Here is an 18,116-nt window from a genome sequence, read left to right on the forward strand (position 1 = left end):
CTGCCTGTCAGTTCAAGGGACATGGGTTCTGTCCTTGGTCTGGGAAGATCCCACATGTTGTGGGGCAACTAAGCTCATGTGCCACAACTACTGAGCAAATGTATCACAACCACTGAAGCCTGAGCATCTAGAGCCTGTGCTCTGCAACAAGGAAACCAATGCAATGAGAACTCTGCGCACCACAATGAAGATTCAGCACAGCCAAAAATAATAAAGAAATAGTTTGTAAAGTAAAAAATAAATAAATAAATGAAAGTTTGAGTCACACACACACCACACAAAAAGTTTATGCGGCACACCAAGATGTCTCTAAGCCTAATAAAAACATTATTAAAATGAGAAAAAAAAAAGAAATAGAAAAAAAAAATAAAAATAAAAATTTTTTAACCTGCATGAGGGAGGCAGCATGAGGTGACAGGTATTTTCATTTCACAAAGGATGCAGAGGCAGTGATGACCTGGTGTGAGACAGGGCACACCACAGCAGGATGAAGTGGGGAAATGTGACACACTTCTTTGTGTCTGAAAGCTCCTGCACTGACCTCTCTCACAGCACTCAACATAGTTTCCATCCTCAGGACCTTGAACTCTGGCCAGAAAGCACGTTTTGTCTTTTGTATCAAGCCCTTGCTATATACTCATTTCCTGGTAGCCAAATCCAGTATTTGAGGCTACTCAGCACTCTATCCTGATGTGGTCCTTCCTTTGTCTCTGTAACATCAATGTCCAGCTTTTTCTCCTTCTTGGCCACTGCATCAGTGTTTCCTTTTCTGATACTTCTTTCTCTTAAAGTCCTTTACTGTTTTTAATTTAAGTCTATTCCCAAATTTGGTAAGTCAACCTCACATGTATCACTTTTCTTGCAATGCAGATCATTCCTTCTATCCCCATGGCTTTCATCCTAAAGCCTGGATGATTCCAAGTGAAAGTGTTAGTCGCTCAGTCATGTCCGACTCTTTGTGACCCCATGGGCTGCAGCCCGCCAGGCTCCTCTGTCCATGGGATTCTCCAGGCAAGAATACACGAGTGGGTTGCCATACCCTTCTCTCCAGGGGATCTTCCCAACCAAGGGATCAAACCGAGATCTCCTGCATTGCAGGTAGATTCTTTATGGTATGAGCTACAAATTAGTCTCCTTGTCTTTCATCTCAAATGCTTCCAATCCATTATGTGATAGATACATGATAAACTCTCACTAAATGGCTACAGTGAAACAGGATGAGGAATAACTCTCCCATACTGCTGGTGGGAATGTACATAATCACAACCACTCTGGAAAAATTAGCGTTTTTCTACTAAAGTGAACATATATTATCACCCTACAATTCCATTCCTAGGTATACAGCAGCAAAAATTTGTAAATATATTCACCCAAACATGTGTACAAGAATGCTAATAGCAACGCCATTTGTATTAGCAAAAAATTTGGAAACTAAGCAGATATCCATTAACATTGGGAAATAAATGTAAATTATGGTATAATAGAAGTAAGTTATGGTATAATCATACAATGGGGCATTACATAGAAATGAAAACAATGCAAAGAATCTGCCTGCAATGCAGGAGACCCGTGTTCAGTCCTCAAGTTGGGAAGATCCCCTGGAGAAGGGATGGCAACCCACTGCAGTATTCTTGCCTGGAGAATTCCATGGACAGACCACCGGGTTGCAAAGACTCAGACATGATGAAAATTTATGTATGTATGTTATTCTTCAATAAAAAGTTCTCATATCAAAGAATAAAAAAGGAAGTCTTTTCACCTGGTGAACATAACTGTACCTGAATTGTGTTGCCTGTTTAGCAGCATAACTTGAAATTCTGGGTTACACTTGGAGAATTCTACTTATACCATACTGCTGGCACATAATACTGTTGTCATTAGGTTCCAAATATACATTGCTGCTGCTGCTAAGTTGAGTCAGTCGTGTCCGACTCTGTGCAACCCCATAGACGGCAGCCCAACAGGTCCTCTGTCCCTGGGATTCTCCAGGCAAGAATACTGGAGTGGGTTGCCATTTCCTTCTCCAACGCATGAAAGTGAAAAGTGAAAGTGAAGTCGCTCAGTCATATCCAACTCCTAGCAACCCCATGGACTGCAGCCTACCAGGCCCCTCCGTCCATGGGATTCTCCAGGCAAGAGTACCCAAATATACATTGTCACCCCTCTAATGCTGACCTTTCCCTGAGCAGTGCCAACTGCAGATTCCCTGTGGCCTCTATGATTTCTCCACTTGATTCACCTACCACCTTAAACAGTAACATTCAACTTGTAGGATCACATTGACTGATGGGTCCTGCCCTCAATAGGCTTTCCCAGTGACTCAGCAGTAAAGAATCCACTTGCAATACAGAAGACTCAGGAGAGGTGGGTTCAATCCCTGGGCCAGGAATATCCCCTGGAGGAGGGCATGGCAATCCATTCCAGTATTCTTGCCTGGAAAATCCCATCAACAGAGGAGTCTGGCAGTCTACAGTCCATGGGGTCGCAAAGAGTCAGACACAACTGAAGTGACTGAGTACACACGCACCCTCAACGCCCTCCTCAAAACACATATACAGGGATGTCCCTGGTGGTCCAGAGGCTAAGACTCTGTGCTCCCAAAGCAGAGGACCCAGGTTGGATCCCTGCTCAGGGAACTAGATCCCACACGCTGCAACTACAAGATCCTGCATTACATAACTAAGACTTGGCTCAACCAAAATAAAATAGATAAATATTTAAAAAACATACACAAACACATTTCCTACTTAAACAGGCATTCCTTTTCAACTTCCCCGTTTCTGTAAAGAGCACAACTAGCATTTCATTCTCTTCTCCAAGTTGAAAACTTCAAGGGTTAATGTTGACTCTTTCCTTTCTACCTCATGTCCAATCAATCATCACCAGGATTCATCCTTTGGGTGGTCTCTTCTACTATTCCTTTCTACCCATTCCCATGATGATTACAATGGTTTGACACGTTCTGCTTAGATTATTACAATAACCTTCTTATTAGCCCACTTATCTGCAATCTCTTTCCCTACTCCACTAACCTGTCAGATTAATTTTACAGAAATGTTGTTCCCTTCCCTTCATTCCTTTCTATGAGAATACAAAAGCTTCACATTGTCCATGTGTGTGAACTCAACCCAAACTCCTTCTTCAGACTGGGGTTCAAAATGCTTCATTAACTAGCTCCACTCTCCCTATATAACACATCACCCACAATTCTCTTGCATGCCCTAATCAAGTAAATTTATTTGCCCTCCCTTATATAGGTCCCATATCATCATCATATTATGTCTTTGCTAATATTATTTTCCTTAAATATTATTTAAGTACTCACTCTACTACTATCCCATTCAGTTAAAAGCCACTATTCCAAAAAAAGGTTTCCATGATAAACCATAGATCATAATATAAAGACTTTTTCCTCTCTGAAATTTCTGTAATTTTCCATTCAAAGCAGTAAAAAATAAATATAGATAAAATTTGTTTTCAGCATCCATAATTTCCTCTTTTTATATATTCTTTAGAAATCTTTTAAGAAATTTTCAAATGTATGCAAAAGTAGAGAAAAATATAATGAACTCCTTATACCCCTTACTAAAATTCAGTACCTATCAAGATTTTTGCTACAATCTCTTATCTATCATGCTTTTCCTTTTTATTTGCTGAAGTATTTTAAAGCAAATCTTAGACCTTATGTATTTAACCTACTACTCTTCTGCATGCATCTCTAAAAGTTATAGAAAATTTATTGCATAATCATACTACCATTATCACACTTAATAAAATTAATAATAATTTGTTGCTATTATATAATAACTAGTCCATATTCAAATTTCCCTGGTTATCTCCATCATGTTTTACATTTGGTTTATTTGAATCAGGATCCAAACATCTGTTGTTATATTTAGTAGTTAGCCTCCAAAAACTCTTCTAATCTAGAGCTGTCCCCCTTTCTCACCTTTTCCACCCATTCCACCATTGATTTGTTGCAAAAACAAGATAATTTGTCCTGTAGAATGTCCTACACTCTGCAGTTGTCTATGTTTTCCTTCTTGAGTTATCAACTGATTTGTTCCTGTAGCTCCTATATTTCCTATAAACAGAAGTGGGCTCTAAAGGCTTAATTAGATTCAGCACAATTGCTTCTGATAGATCACTTCACCAGTGGTGCTGTGTACTTCCTATGGGATCACATTTTAGGTTCACAAGGTGTGACTGTCTCACTGTTAGTAATGCTATGATTGACTAAGGAGTTCAGATGGCAACGGCCTATACTTCTATTAAAACATTCCCCTTCAATATTTTATTTTTCATCTACTGATACTCTTTTCCTGAACAAACTATTTTGCTAGAGGATGTAAAGGGTGATTATTCTAACTCTATTATATATTTACAAGCTGGCATTGTAAATGATATAAAGAATGATTTTCTCTAGTTAATGAGGATCATCTGGTTACCTTGAAATACAGGCAATGCAAGACAAATGCTCAATTCTTTGACTATATGCCAATGTATAGAGAATGGAGTTGGTGTCCTCGTTATCTCCAATGGTGCAAAGATAACATTATTTTTAGTTCACTTTTATCTTTTTTTTCCTTTTGCTCTGTAGGGATATCTTTATGAACTCATGAGTTTGTACTGTTAACATACTACATAGGTGTAGTATGTTAACAGACTACAACTGTACACGTGACATTATCAGTGATATGTATCACAAGAAGACCACTCCAGCTGTTGTGTGGAGATGGAACTAGACAGCAATAGGAGTGAATGTAGAGGAAATCTAGAAGGGCACTGAGGTTGTCTGGGCAAGAGATGATATGCTTATTAGAGTGGAGGCAATAGAGATGCAGAGAAAAGAATAATATTTGAGACATATCTAGGAGATAGACTTACCAGGATTTAACTTATTCTATAGGCGTAGGTGGCTGAGCCAGGCGCGCCATAGCGCGGCCGAGAGGAGCCACCCCACATCCGAGGTCAGGGGCAGAAGCTGGGAGGACCCCATGCCGATGGGCGGCGGCCAAGAGGAGTTACCCCACGTCCAGGTCAGGGGCAACGGCGGAGAGTACCAGACTGCGACGGTGCAGGAACGGTCGAGAGGAGCTACCCCGTGTCCGAGGTCAGGGGCAGCGGCCGGGAGGAGCAACCCAGGCCCGAGGCCAGGGGTGGCGACGAGAGGAGTTACCCCGCGTCCGAGGTCAGGGGCGGCGGCCGGGAGGAGATACCCCACGCCCCAAGCCCGAGGCCAAGGGCGGCGGCGGGGAGGAGCAACCCCACGTCCAAGAAGCCAGGGCTGCGCGGGCGGGCGCAGGAGGGCCTAGAGGAGCTATCCCACATTGAAGGTAAGGAAGGGCGGCGGTGAGGAGATACCGCTCGTCCAAGGTAAGGAGCAATGGCTGCGCTTTGCTGGACCAGCCGTGAAGAGATACCCCACGCCCAAGGTAAGAGAAACCCAAGTAAGATGGTAGGTGTTGCAAGAGGACATAAGAGGGCAAACACACTGAAACCATGCTTACAGAAAACTAGTCAATCTAATCACACTAGGACCACAGCCTTGTTTAACTCAATGAAACTAAGCCATGCCCGTGGGGCAACCCAAGATGGGTGGGTCATGGTGGAGAGATTTGACAGAATGTGATCCACTGGAGAAGGGAATGGCAAACCACTTCAGTATTCTTGCCTTGAGAACCCCATGAACAGTATGAAAAGGCAAAATGATAGGATACTGAAAGAGAAACTCCCCAGGTCAGTAGGTGCCCAATATGCTACTGGAGATCAGTGGAGAAATAACTCCAGAAAGAATGAAGGGATGGAGCCAAAGCAAAAACAATACCCAGCTATGGATGTGACTAGTGATAGAAGCAAGGTCCGATGCTGTAAAGAGCAATATTGCATAGGAACCTGGAATGTCAGGTCCATGAATCAAGGCAAACTGGAAGTGGTCAAACAAGAGATGGCAAGAGTGAATGTCGACATTCTAGGAATCAGCGAACTGAAATGGACTGGAATGGGTGAATTTAACTCAGATGACCATTATATCTACTACTGCGGGCAGGAATCCCTCAGAAGAAACGGAGTGGCCATCATGGTCAACAAAAGAGTCCGAAATGCAGTACTTGGATGCAATCTCAAAAACGACAGAATGATCTCTGTTCGTTTCCAAGGCAAATATCACAGTAATCCAAGTCTATGCCCCAACCAGTAACGCTGAAGAAGCTGAAGTTGAATGGTTCTATGAAGACCTACAAGACCTTTTAGAACTAACACCCAAAAAAGATGTCCTTTTCACAATTGGGGACTGGAATGCAAAAGTAGGCAGTCAAGAAACACCTGGAGTAACAGGCAAATGTGGCCTTGGAATACGGAATGAAGCAGGGCAAAGACTAATAGAGTTTTGCCAAGAAAATGCATTGGTCATAACAAACACCCTTTTCCAACAACACAAGAGAAGACTCTACACATGGACATCACCAGATGGTCAACACTGAAATCAGATTGATTATATTCTTTGCAGCCAAAGATGGAGAAGCTCTATACAGTCAGCAAAAACAAGACCAGGAGCTGACTGTGGCTCAGACCATGAACTCCTTATTGCCAAATTCAGACTGAAATTGAAGAAAGTAGGGAAAACCACTAGACCATTCAGGTATGACCTAAATTAAATCCCCTATGATTATACAGTGGAAGTGAGAAATAGATTTAAGGGCCTAGATCTGATAGATAGAGTGCCTGATGATCTATGGAATGAGGTTTGTGACATTGTACAGGAGACAGGGATCAAGACCATTCCCATGGAAAAGAAATGCAAAAAAGCAAAATGGCTGTCTGGGGAGGCCTTACAAATAGCTGTGAAAAGAAGAGAAGCAAAAAGCAAAGGAGAAAAGGAAAGATATAAGCATCTGAATGCAGAGTTCCAAAGAATAGCAAGAAGAGATAAGAAAGCCTTCTTCAGCGACCAATGCAAAGAAATAGAGGAAAACAACAGAATGGGAAAGACTAGGGATCTCTTCAAGAAAATCAGAGATACCAAAGGAACATTTCATGCAAAGATGAGCTCGATAAAGACAGAAATGGTATGGACCTAACAGAAGCAGAAGATATTAAGACGAGGTGGCAAGAATACACAGAAGAACTGTACAAAAAAGATTTTCACGACCCAGATAATCACGATGATGTGATCACTCACCTAGAGCCAGACATCCTGAAATGTGAAGTCAAGTGGGCCTTAGAAAGCATCACTACGAACAAAGCTAGTGGAGGTGATGGAATTCCAGTTGAGCTATTCCAAATCCTGAAAGATGATCCTGTGAAAGTGCTGCAGTCAATATGCCAGCAAATTTGGAAAACTCAGCAGTGGCCACAGGACTGGAAAATGTCAGTTTTCATTCCAATCCCAAAGAAAGGCAATGCCAAAGAATGCTCAAACTATCGCACAATTGCACTCATCTCACACGCTAGTAAAGTAACGCTCAAAAGTCTCCAAGCCAGGCTTCAGCAATATGTGAACCGTGAACTTTCTGATGTTCAAGCCGGTTTTAGAAAGGCACAGGAACCAGAGATCAAATTGCCAACATCCGCTGGATCATGGAAAAAGCAAGAGAGTTTCAGAAAAACATCTATATCTGCTTTATTGACTATGCCAAAGCCTTTGACTGTGTGGCTCACAATAAACTGTGGAAAATTCTTCAAGAGATGGGAATACCAGACCACCTGATCTGCCTCTTGAGAAATTTGTATGCAGGTCAGGAAGCAACAGTTAGAACTGGACATGGAACAACAGACTAGTTCCAAATAGGAAAAGGAGTTCATCAAGGCTGTATATTGTCACCCTGTTTATTTAACTTATATGCAGAGTACATCATGAGAAACGCTGGACTGGAAGAAACACAAACTGGAATCAAGATTGCTGGGAGAAATATAAATAACCTCAGATGTGCAGATGACACCACCCTTATGGCAGAAAGTGAGGAGGAACTAAAAAGCCTCTTGATGAAAGTGAAAGTGGAGAGTGAAAAAGTTGGCTTAAAGCTCAACATTCAGAAAATGAAGATCATGGCATCTGGTCCCACCACTTCATGGGAAATAGATGGGGAAACAGTGGAGACAGTGTCAGACTTTATTTTTCTGGGCTCCAAAATCACTACAGATGGTGACTGCAGCCATGAAATTAAAAGATGCTTACTCCTTGGAAGGAAAGTTATGACCAACCTAGATAGCATAATTCAAAAGCAGAGACATTACTTTGCCAACAAAGGTCCATCTAGTCAAGGTATGGTTTTTCCTGTGGTCATGTATGGATGTGAGAGTTGGACTGTGAAGAAGGCTGAGTGCTGAAGAATTGATGCTTTTGAACTGTGGTGTTGGAGAAGACTCTTGAGAGTCCCTTGGACTGCAAGGAGATCCAACCAGTCCATTCTGAAGGAGATCAGCCCTGGGATCTCTTTGGAAGGAATGATGCTGAAGCTGAAACTCCAGTACTTTGGCCACCTCATGCGAAGAGTTGACTCATTGGAAAAGACTCTGATGCTGGGAGGGATTAGGGGCAAGAGAAGGGGACGACAGAGGATGAGATGGCTGGATGGCATCACTGACTCGATGGACGTGAGTCTCAGTGAACTCTGGGAGTTGGTGATGGACAGGGAGGCCTGGCGTGCTGCGATTCATGGAGTCGCAAAGAGTCGGACACGACTGAGCAACTGATCTGATCTGATGGGAGGGAAACGCTGGACTGGAAGAAACACAAGCTGGAATCAAGATTGCTGGGAGAAATATAAATAACCTCAGATATGCAGATGACACCACCCTTATGGCAGAAAGGGAAGAGGAACTAAAAAGCTTCTTGATCAAAGTGAAAGTGGAGAGTGAAAAAGTTGGCTTAAAGCTCAACATTCAGAAAATGAAGATCACGGCATCTGGTCCCATCACTTCATGGGAAATAGATGGGGAAACAGTGGAAACAGTGTTAGACTTTATTTTTGGGGGCTCCAAAATCACTGCAGATGGTGACTGCAGCCATGAAATTAAAAGACGCTTGCTCCTTGGAAGGAAAGTTATGACCAACCTAGATAGCATATTCAAAAGCAGAGACATTACTTTGCCAACAAAGGTCCATCCAGTCAAGGCTTTGACTTGACTATGGTTTTTCCAGTGGTCATGTATGGATGGGAGAGTTGGACTGTGAAGAAAGCTGAGCGCCAAAGAATTGATGCTTTTGAACTGTGGTGTTAGAGAAGACTCTTGAGAGTCCTTGGACTCTAAGGAGATCCAACCAGTCCATCCTAAAGGAGATCAGTCCTGAGTGTTCATTGGAAGGACTGATCCTAAAGCTGAAACTCCAATACTTTGGCCACCTTATGCGAAGAGTTGACTCACTGGAAAAGACCCTGATGCTGGGAGGGATTAGGGGCAGGAGGAGAAGGGCACGACAGAGGATGAGATGGCTGGATGGTATCACCGACTCAATGGACATGAGTTTGAGTGAACTCCGGGAGTTGGTGATGGATAGGGAGGCCTGGCATGCTGCGATTCGTGGGGTGACAAAGAGTTGGACATGACTGAGCGACTGAATTGAACTGAACTAGTTCAATTTGGTATATATGTGAGAAACCTGGCTAGAGACTGGAAGTTTACTATAAGATCAGGATCTAAAAGGAGATGTCAAGAAGTCATCTGCGCACAGAAAGGATCTGCAGTCTTGGGAATGAACACACTTACCATCCACCAGAGTAGGATCCACAGTATAAAATGAGGAAAAAGTCTAGGACCAAACCTTGAGGAGTTCCAATATTTAAAGATTAAAAGAAGAAGAAGAATCAGAAACTGAGAAGAAACAAAAAAATGTAGGAGGGAAACCCAGAAAATAAGAGAATTTTGAAGCCAAAGGTACACAAAGTGTCTCAAGAAACAGATAACAGTCAACTGTGAGAAAGCTTATCACAGGTCAACAGGAACCCAAAAGTGTCCAGTGGATTTAGCAACAGAGAGGGCATTTGGTTTCAAGGAGTGGTGGGAGCAGAATCCAGACTGAAATGTATTTAGGGTTAAATAGGAGGTGAGAAGTAGAAAAGAAAAAAAAAAAAGTAGGAAAAAGAAGTGATAAATAACTCCCTTGTTTCCTATAGAAGTTATGATATTTGGGGCCATTCAATGGATTCTACAAGTCTCCTCCCCATACACACACAGAAACACATGCCATTCTCAAACTTATATACATGTACTTGTTTTATTTCTTTAATTGGAAGAATCTAGAGAAAAGAGACCTTTCTACTACCTCTGAATTCTCTAAGATATATAGGATGATCCAAGGCTTATTGTAGACAGTGAGTAAATGCTTATGAAATAAAAAAGGAAAATGGTTTATTAAATACCTCTAAACTACTAACCATGAAAAGTTAATGAAAATATGCACAGAAAGAAATCATTCATTTAATTCAACAAACATGTATATAATGTCTACCATATGCTAGGCAATTTGTCAAGGACTCGGATTCACATTGTAATAGAGGAAAGATACAGACCATCAAATAAATAATTTAAATTCCAAAAATACTATGAAAGAAAAATGTTTTATGCTAATTTTACTGTCGACAAGAAATAATACATTAGTAGAATATTTATACATGCATGCTGATGTAAGTTAAAGTTGACAGTAAATATAAAAAATGATCTAGTAAAAAAATGGTTTTTTTTGTTTCCCATAGTTTGCATGCTATTAAGCCAGATAATGAGGAACAAAAATAATAGATTATTATTTCCCCTCATCTTCCATTTATATATTTAAGATTAACGGTGTTCATATATTTGATTTCTGACCTAGATCTTACTGTTACTTATGGCCAAGGGGAGGGGGAAAAAAAGCCACATTTCATGAATGGTTCTGAGATAGAATTACAAAGAATCAATTGCATGAACCTGCCCCTCTTTTATTGAATCCTCTGTAAATTGCATAAAGAACGGAGGCTGTTGAGGAAATGACATATTTCTTTTATACTGTAAAGAAAATCAAATTCAAAACAGTGTCTCTCATTCCAAAAAAGGAGATTTTTATACTGTATCATGGTCCAAAAGTGTGTGATTTATTTCATTATTAAATTTTTGAAAGAAGTATTTTCAATGAGCTACTTATTAATCCTTATACTTCCCTATGACATTTAATTCCTATTTTTGTTAAGTGTATCTCTGGGTTCAAAAAAAAGCTTCAAGTCATCCTTAATCCTGTGTCTCTTTACTGAAATATACTTCTATTTGCAAAAAGGGTGTATAAAGATAAGATAATAAAGACTATTTTTCCTATAAAATATGCAAGAAATAGGTAAAACTATTTGTGTCGGGTCTTGTTTTCTCCTAGAGAACACTACTGCAGCAAATTTGAACAAGTAAAGCAGAGCTGGGGCTGGCAGCCTAGAAAAATCCATGGCTGCCACTGTCACACCACAACCTGCAGCAGCTGTCTCAAGTCCCTCCCTCCCACGCCCAAGCACTGCCTGCCAGCCCAGCAGGAATGAATGGATTCTGCAGAGCACTATAAATGGTGCTGCAGATCCTGAAAATCTCTTGCTAAAAACCAAAAGGAAAAATCATCTGCCCACTTCGGGGGCCACAGCAAACTTCTTTACCTCTGAAATTTCATTAGCAACGTCAAATGTACCCAGTCCAGAGTCATATTCTGCATTGTACATCTTTGTTGATAATGGAAGCTTTCTGAGTAGCAAAAGAATGTTACTGCAGTCCACTTCCTTAAGCAAAGCCTTTTGTCCCAAGAGGCAACTGAGCAACCACCAGAGTCTCTAATTGAATAGCAGCTGTATGAGGCTGGCTACAATTCCCACAGTTAGAAGCCCAATCTTAGAGGAGGAGAATTTACTGAATTCACATAAGATTTACATTAAAAAAAAAAAAAATGCAGTTATTGAGGTGACATCTACACAGCTGTCCATGGGAGGAGACAATATTACAAAATGGTCTTCTTTTTTACACTATACAACTCTCTTCCTTTCTAATGTGGTGTCCCAGTAATTTTTCTCTTTCCAGAAGACAGAACAATGCACAATATAACTGCATACACAGGTAGTACTAGCGTCTAAACATAATTCTCTCTCCTTGTATTTTCTCAATTCTATATTAGAAAAGATGATTCATTTTAAGGAAGAATACATGACATAAAATATATTAACATAGACTTCTGGAATATTTCTAGTAGAGTAAGTATGGTATGTTCATTAGATCTGAATTATCTTCATGTTAGAACTATTTGTGTGCTTCCATAGTTAGTATGATTGTTCTTTTCATCTACTGTTTTTGTTTAGCTTTTAGGGAGAGGGTGGCAAAAGAAGGTCTGAAAAAAAATTACTTGAACTTGAGAAACCATTTTGGATGGTTATTGAATAATTTTTTAATTAAAAAAAAAAACACATTTACCCAAGCCATTTTAAGCATCATTCCCATCTTCTCTTCTACTTTATTTTTAAAGCATTAGAGATACTGAATCTTCACCGAATGTGGGTTTAGTACACTTTGAGGGAGAAGCTGAAAGTAATTTTCCATTAAAATATTTCATCTCAAGTTCTGCGATTAAATGTTGGGAGAAAAGTCTTTACATTGATGATTTTAACTGCAGTTTGAGGTTTAAACAATATAAAATCACCCAACTCCAGTTCTCTTTCTCTCCCTCCCCCCACCCCTTCCCAACCCCACCCCGTAATGGATGCTCGGCTGACTGTTTTGCTCGGTCTCTTTGTCTGAAGGATGCAAGCAGTCTATGGATGCTAGGGGAAAAGGGGTGGGGGAGAGATTACCTCATCCCATGTCGCATGCACCAATCACCACTCTTCTGTCGTGGCTCCTCTGGGCAGATTGAGGGGTCTGGACCAACAGGAAAAGGCCCCAGCCCATCCCCATGGTGACCGAGTTGTATATAGGGAGCCGCAGACGCCCATGTGCCGCAGGTTCTCTTACATCGACCGCCTAAGAGTCGCGCTGTAAGAAGTAACAACCTCTTCTCTCCGCCATCTGCTCGGCAGCCGCGAAACAGCAACTATGGTAAGAGTGTCTCCTCCGGCTCTTTGTGACGCTGGGTGGGTTCAGCCTCCCCAGGGTCTCCTTGGAAAATCTTAAAACCTTTGTCCTTTACAACTCGTTTGGGTAAGAGTAGCTTTACACTTTATTTGCGAGGTTTAGCTTTGTCTGCGGCCGGGCTCCCCGCCGCAGTGCGGGGTGCAGGAGCCCCGCCACGACTGAGTCCAGGGCGCGGCTGAGCCGTGAGGGGGAACAAAGGCGGCGCCTAGGGAGGTTTTGTTATCCGAGCCCCTGGCAGCCGCATGCAGCAGCCCATCTGTCGGTCACGAAAGGGGCTGGAGCAGGCAGGGCGGTCTTGGCGTCGCCTGCTCGGCCCCTGTGTGCGCACGATAGTCGTGTGACTCGGAGAGGCCTTTCCTCGCGTTGTTCCCCGGGGACAGGGAGAGGCGTCGTCGACCGAAAAGACGTGGGTCGGTGGGTGTAGCTGGGAAGAAGACACGGGGAGAGAAGGAAAGGGACAAAGCGGAGCCTGAGGTTAGTATTAAAAAAAAAAGGATCCCTCGCCAGTTCGTTGGTGTTTTAGAAAGACACCCATGTATTAACAGGGAAAATGGTTAGTTTCTGTGGCGGCCGGCGTCGAGGCGGCGCAGGGGCGGAGTTGTTTGTTTCTGCTTCTCTGGCCTTGGAGCCGCTGGGCGGGGTTCGTCCTCACTAAGCCTCCTCTGTCAGAAAGACTTTTAACAAGCCTTTCATCTTTGCAGAACCGTAGGCGGTAAAAGGTTTTTCATTCACTGTCAAAACTTAGATTAATTTTTTTTTTTTTTCCCTTGAGGAGCGAAGTCACAATTCACATGACAAGCCCTTTAATGTCTGGTCTGGGGCCGCCCCGCCCTGGCTGACTCCTGTGTGTGTCTGTCTCGATCGCACATTCAGCGAGAGAAAAAGCCGATTTTGTGAGCCAGGGTGCTCTAATGTGGAGGACCCAGGGAAACGCCCTTCCCCGCTCCCCGCCCCGCGCCGCCCAGCCCCCGTTTGTCAGTGACTAGACAATGGACAGACAAAGGAAGTTGTACCGTAAAGGCTACGGAGGGGACACTCTCTACTGAATGTAATGAGTATGAGTATTCTGTGGTGGGTACGAAATTTCAGAATGAAAACATTATTTTGTTGTTTTATATAAATATTTCATTATTCTTTCACTGGGCTTTAAGCTTGGTAGCTTTTCATGTTCTATTTATTTCTAGTTTAGGAACTGTTGTTTTAAAGATACTAATAACTTTTCAGTTTTTTGCAGTGGAGAAGATTCTGGGAAAACTTTTTTAAATAATGAAAATGCTGCAAAGAAGACTTACACTCTTGTGTAGCTGTCTTTTGTTCTAGTGCATCTTCTTTAATTCATTTCAATTTAGGCATATGGTCCCAGGCTGGGTCAGAAGAGGAAAACTGGCAGATAGCACAATGAGATCATGTAGGCAGTTGCTGGAAATAGAGCTTGGTCTGTTAAATAATGTAGCAGATAGTACAGACTGGCACCAGGCACAGCAAATGCAGCAATGCAAGAGACAGTCCTTGTTTAGCTTCTATCCCCTAATACTGATGGATTCTGCAGATAGACTGCAGAAGGGTGTGGCTTCTAGCCTCATCTGCAGTACAATGTCCATATAGAAATACCAAGTCCTATCAGAAAAAATGTTCATCTTTAAAGGTGAAGGAGGCAGTAATAATGATTCCAATTAACTAGTGATTGAATTTAATTCATTTTACAAAAATTTTGTGCTTGACTTTTTTAAATATGAAAAATCTTCTATTCGAGTATGGCTGTTGGAACAATTGGCTTGCACCATGTGCTTAACTGTGCAGCCTTATTATTCAGACCACACCCATCTGCAGCATTTGTAGCAAGTGCTTTTCTTTAACTGTTTCTATTATGTTAGGGATATGACCTTAAATAAATTTGAAGAATACTTGTATATTACTAGAAATTGTTTGGAAATTTATTGAAAATTGAAAATGCTAATATAACTAATTTGACAATTTTTCTCTTTTCCTTCCCACAGCGTGAGTGCATCTCCATCCACGTTGGCCAGGCTGGTGTCCAGATCGGCAATGCCTGCTGGGAGCTCTACTGCCTGGAACACGGCATTCAGCCCGATGGCCAGATGCCAAGTGACAAGACTATTGGGGGAGGAGACGACTCCTTCAACACCTTCTTCAGTGAGACAGGGGCTGGCAAGCATGTGCCCAGGGCAGTGTTTGTAGACCTGGAACCCACAGTCATTGGTGAGTTGACCTCAGTAGCTTCAGTGAGAATCCTGGGGGTCTGGGACAGGAGGTGTGTCCTGTGGGCTCCACTGATAGCCTGGGGTGGAGCAGACTTGTGTGGGTTGTTAATGATGGGTGGCTGCTTCATTTTCCTTTTCCAGATGAGGTTCGCACTGGCACCTACCGCCAGCTCTTCCACCCTGAGCAGCTCATCACAGGCAAAGAAGATGCTGCCAATAACTATGCCCGGGGTCACTACACCATTGGCAAGGAGATCATTGACCTCGTCTTGGACCGAATTCGGAAACTGGTACATTTATTCTCAAGAATAAAGTAAATTAAAAAAAAAAAAGAATAAAGTAAATTAATGAACCTGAGAGATTTGAAATATGCTCTTTTTTTCAAAAACAACTGAAATGCAATAAAGAGTAAAGTTAATTATTCCTTTATAGTTTTTTTAAAGTTCAATTAAAATATGTACTATTTGATGTCATTTGATAAATATTCACGAAGATATTTTTAATAAAGAAATGCTGAGTAGTTTAAGAAAGGTCTACATTTTAAAAGTTTCTGTCAAAATGCAATCTCATTCTTTGGAATTAATGTGAAAAGTGAAAATCTTTACTATGATGACATAACAAAGAGCAATAACTATGTTTTTTCTATTCCTCTTTTTTCAGGCTGACCAGTGCACAGGTCTTCAGGGCTTCTTGGTTTTCCACAGCTTTGGTGGGGGAACTGGTTCTGGGTTCACCTCCCTGCTGATGGAACGCCTCTCAGTTGATTATGGCAAGAAGTCCAAGCTGGAGTTCTCCATTTACCCAGCCCCCCAGGTTTCCACAGCTGTCGTTGAGCCCTACAACTCCATCCTCACCACCCACACCACCCTGGAGCACTCTGATTGTGCCTTCATGGTAGACAATGAGGCCATCTATGACATCTGTCGTAGAAACCTCGACATTGAGCGCCCGACATATACTAACCTGAATAGGCTGATAGGTCAAATTGTGTCCTCCATCACTGCTTCCCTGAGGTTTGATGGCGCCCTGAATGTGGATCTGACAGAGTTCCAGACCAACCTGGTGCCCTATCCCCGCATCCACTTCCCTCTGGCCACATACGCCCCTGTCATCTCTGCTGAGAAAGCCTACCATGAACAGCTTTCTGTAGCAGAGATCACCAATGCTTGCTTTGAGCCAGCCAACCAGATGGTGAAATGTGACCCTCGCCATGGGAAATACATGGCCTGCTGCCTGTTGTACCGTGGTGATGTGGTTCCCAAAGATGTCAATGCTGCCATTGCCACCATCAAGACCAAGCGTACCATCCAGTTTGTGGACTGGTGCCCCACTGGCTTCAAGGTTGGCATTAACTACCAGCCTCCCACTGTGGTACCTGGTGGCGACCTGGCCAAAGTACAGCGAGCTGTGTGCATGCTAAGCAACACCACAGCCATTGCTGAGGCCTGGGCTCGCCTGGACCACAAATTTGACCTGATGTATGCCAAGCGTGCCTTTGTTCACTGGTACGTGGGTGAGGGCATGGAGGAAGGAGAGTTTTCTGAGGCCCGTGAGGACATGGCTGCCCTTGAGAAGGATTATGAGGAGGTTGGTGTGGATTCTGTGGAAGGAGAAGGAGAGGAAGAAGGAGAGGAATACTAAAGTTAAAATGTCACAAAGGTGCTGCTTTTACAGGGAAGCTTATTCTGTTTCAAATATTGAAAAGTTGTGGTCTGATCAGTTAATTTGTATGTTGCAGTGTATACGCTCATATACAATTACTGACCTATGCTTTAAAACATGATGCTTTGTTACAGACCCAAGCTATCCGTTTCTCCGATGGGTTTGAATAAAGTATTCCCTGTCTTAAATGAGCTCAGTCTTGTGTTTTCTATTCAGGTGTCCAGAAATTTTTCATGTATTCAGTACATTGAGAAGAAAGAATAACTATTGACTGTAGTCTATACATATTTTACACAGCAACTTGCTTTTTAATTTTAAATTGTCCTAGTATATTACAAAATATAAAATACATATCTAAAAATTATCATTAGATGTAAATCAACTGTACTTCAACTTTAAAAGCTGATTTTTTAAAAAGGTGAAGAATACCATTAGATAACATCCATGCTACTCTTAAGTTTTGACAAGCATTAATAGTTAAATTCCTAGTTCTTTGAGAATTTATATCTAATGCACAACTAAAATCTGGTTGACTGCTGAGTCTCATGCAACTCAACAGATAAAATAGTGACTACTCCAAATGCATCGTGGGGCTTATAAGCCGATTTTCCTGTGCCTCATCTCCTTGGCAAGTGTCTCGTGCCATCACACTTTCTCTGCCCTGGGTTCTAAAAAGATGTCTGTTCTCTCCAAGCAGTTTCCTACTATACTAGACCTCGTTCTTTACTTTCTTCTCTCCAAACTTATTTTCAGCTGAATATCACATCGGAACAGCCTGATACATTTATTCACTCTATTATATACCTGAACTTTAACTCTCAGAGGATTTTCTTATTTTAATATGAGCCAATAACTTCAAAAGACAGAATTCTAATAGTGTAATTGTAGGCGACAACCAACATGGTGAAAGAAAGTTTTGGACTAAGGACTTCAGCAACAGAGGTCAGCTGCCAGTCCAACTGATGAAAAGGCTAAGAACCCAGGAACAGCAAGTTGTCTTGTGCCATCGTGTTACCTTGTTCTGGGATAATACCCAGTGACGATGAAATGATTTTCTGGTATTAACTACCTATTTAATCTATTTTTTTCTTTGGCACTGCAAACTAAAGGGTGAATTGTATTGTAGTGCTATAATCAGTTTAATGTAAGTTAATAGAAATAAAA

At 41.9% G+C, this 18,116-nt stretch overlaps 1 protein-coding gene and 1 long non-coding RNA gene across 2 annotated transcripts in view; one reads left to right on the forward strand and one right to left on the reverse strand.

Moving 5' to 3' along the window:
• The window catches only part of LOC132345267 (uncharacterized), a 47,739-nt gene extending 34,864 nt beyond the window's left edge, over nucleotides 1-12,875 (reverse strand). Inside the window, exon 1 of the long non-coding RNA XR_009494491.1 lies at nucleotides 12,789-12,875. This is a non-coding gene — a long non-coding RNA (uncharacterized lncRNA). The remainder of the gene's footprint in view (nucleotides 1-12,788) is intronic.
• On the forward strand, nucleotides 12,688-17,140 carry TUBA1A (tubulin, alpha 1a). The gene is made up of 4 exons (NM_001166505.1): nucleotides 12,688-13,032; nucleotides 15,066-15,288; nucleotides 15,432-15,580; nucleotides 15,951-17,140. Exons 1-4 carry the CDS (start codon nucleotides 13,030-13,032, stop codon nucleotides 16,929-16,931), a joined length of 1,356 nt encoding a protein of 451 aa, NP_001159977.1. The 5' UTR covers nucleotides 12,688-13,029; the 3' UTR covers nucleotides 16,932-17,140.
• The last annotated feature ends 976 nt before the right edge of the window (nucleotides 17,141-18,116 follow it).

The sequence above is a fragment of the Bos taurus genome, chromosome 5, assembly GCF_002263795.3.
Source record: "Bos taurus isolate L1 Dominette 01449 registration number 42190680 breed Hereford chromosome 5, ARS-UCD2.0, whole genome shotgun sequence".
Classification (NCBI taxonomy): domain Eukaryota; kingdom Metazoa; phylum Chordata; class Mammalia; order Artiodactyla; family Bovidae; genus Bos; species Bos taurus.

Coding starts and splice junctions, on each gene's coding strand:
- TUBA1A (NM_001166505.1), top strand. Junction 15,289..15,431: donor CCTGGAACCCACAGTCATTG/GTGAGTTGACCT, acceptor TTCCTTTTCCAG/ATGAGGTTCGCACTGGCACC. Junction 15,581..15,950: donor TGGACCGAATTCGGAAACTG/GTACATTTATTC, acceptor CTCTTTTTTCAG/GCTGACCAGTGCACAGGTCT.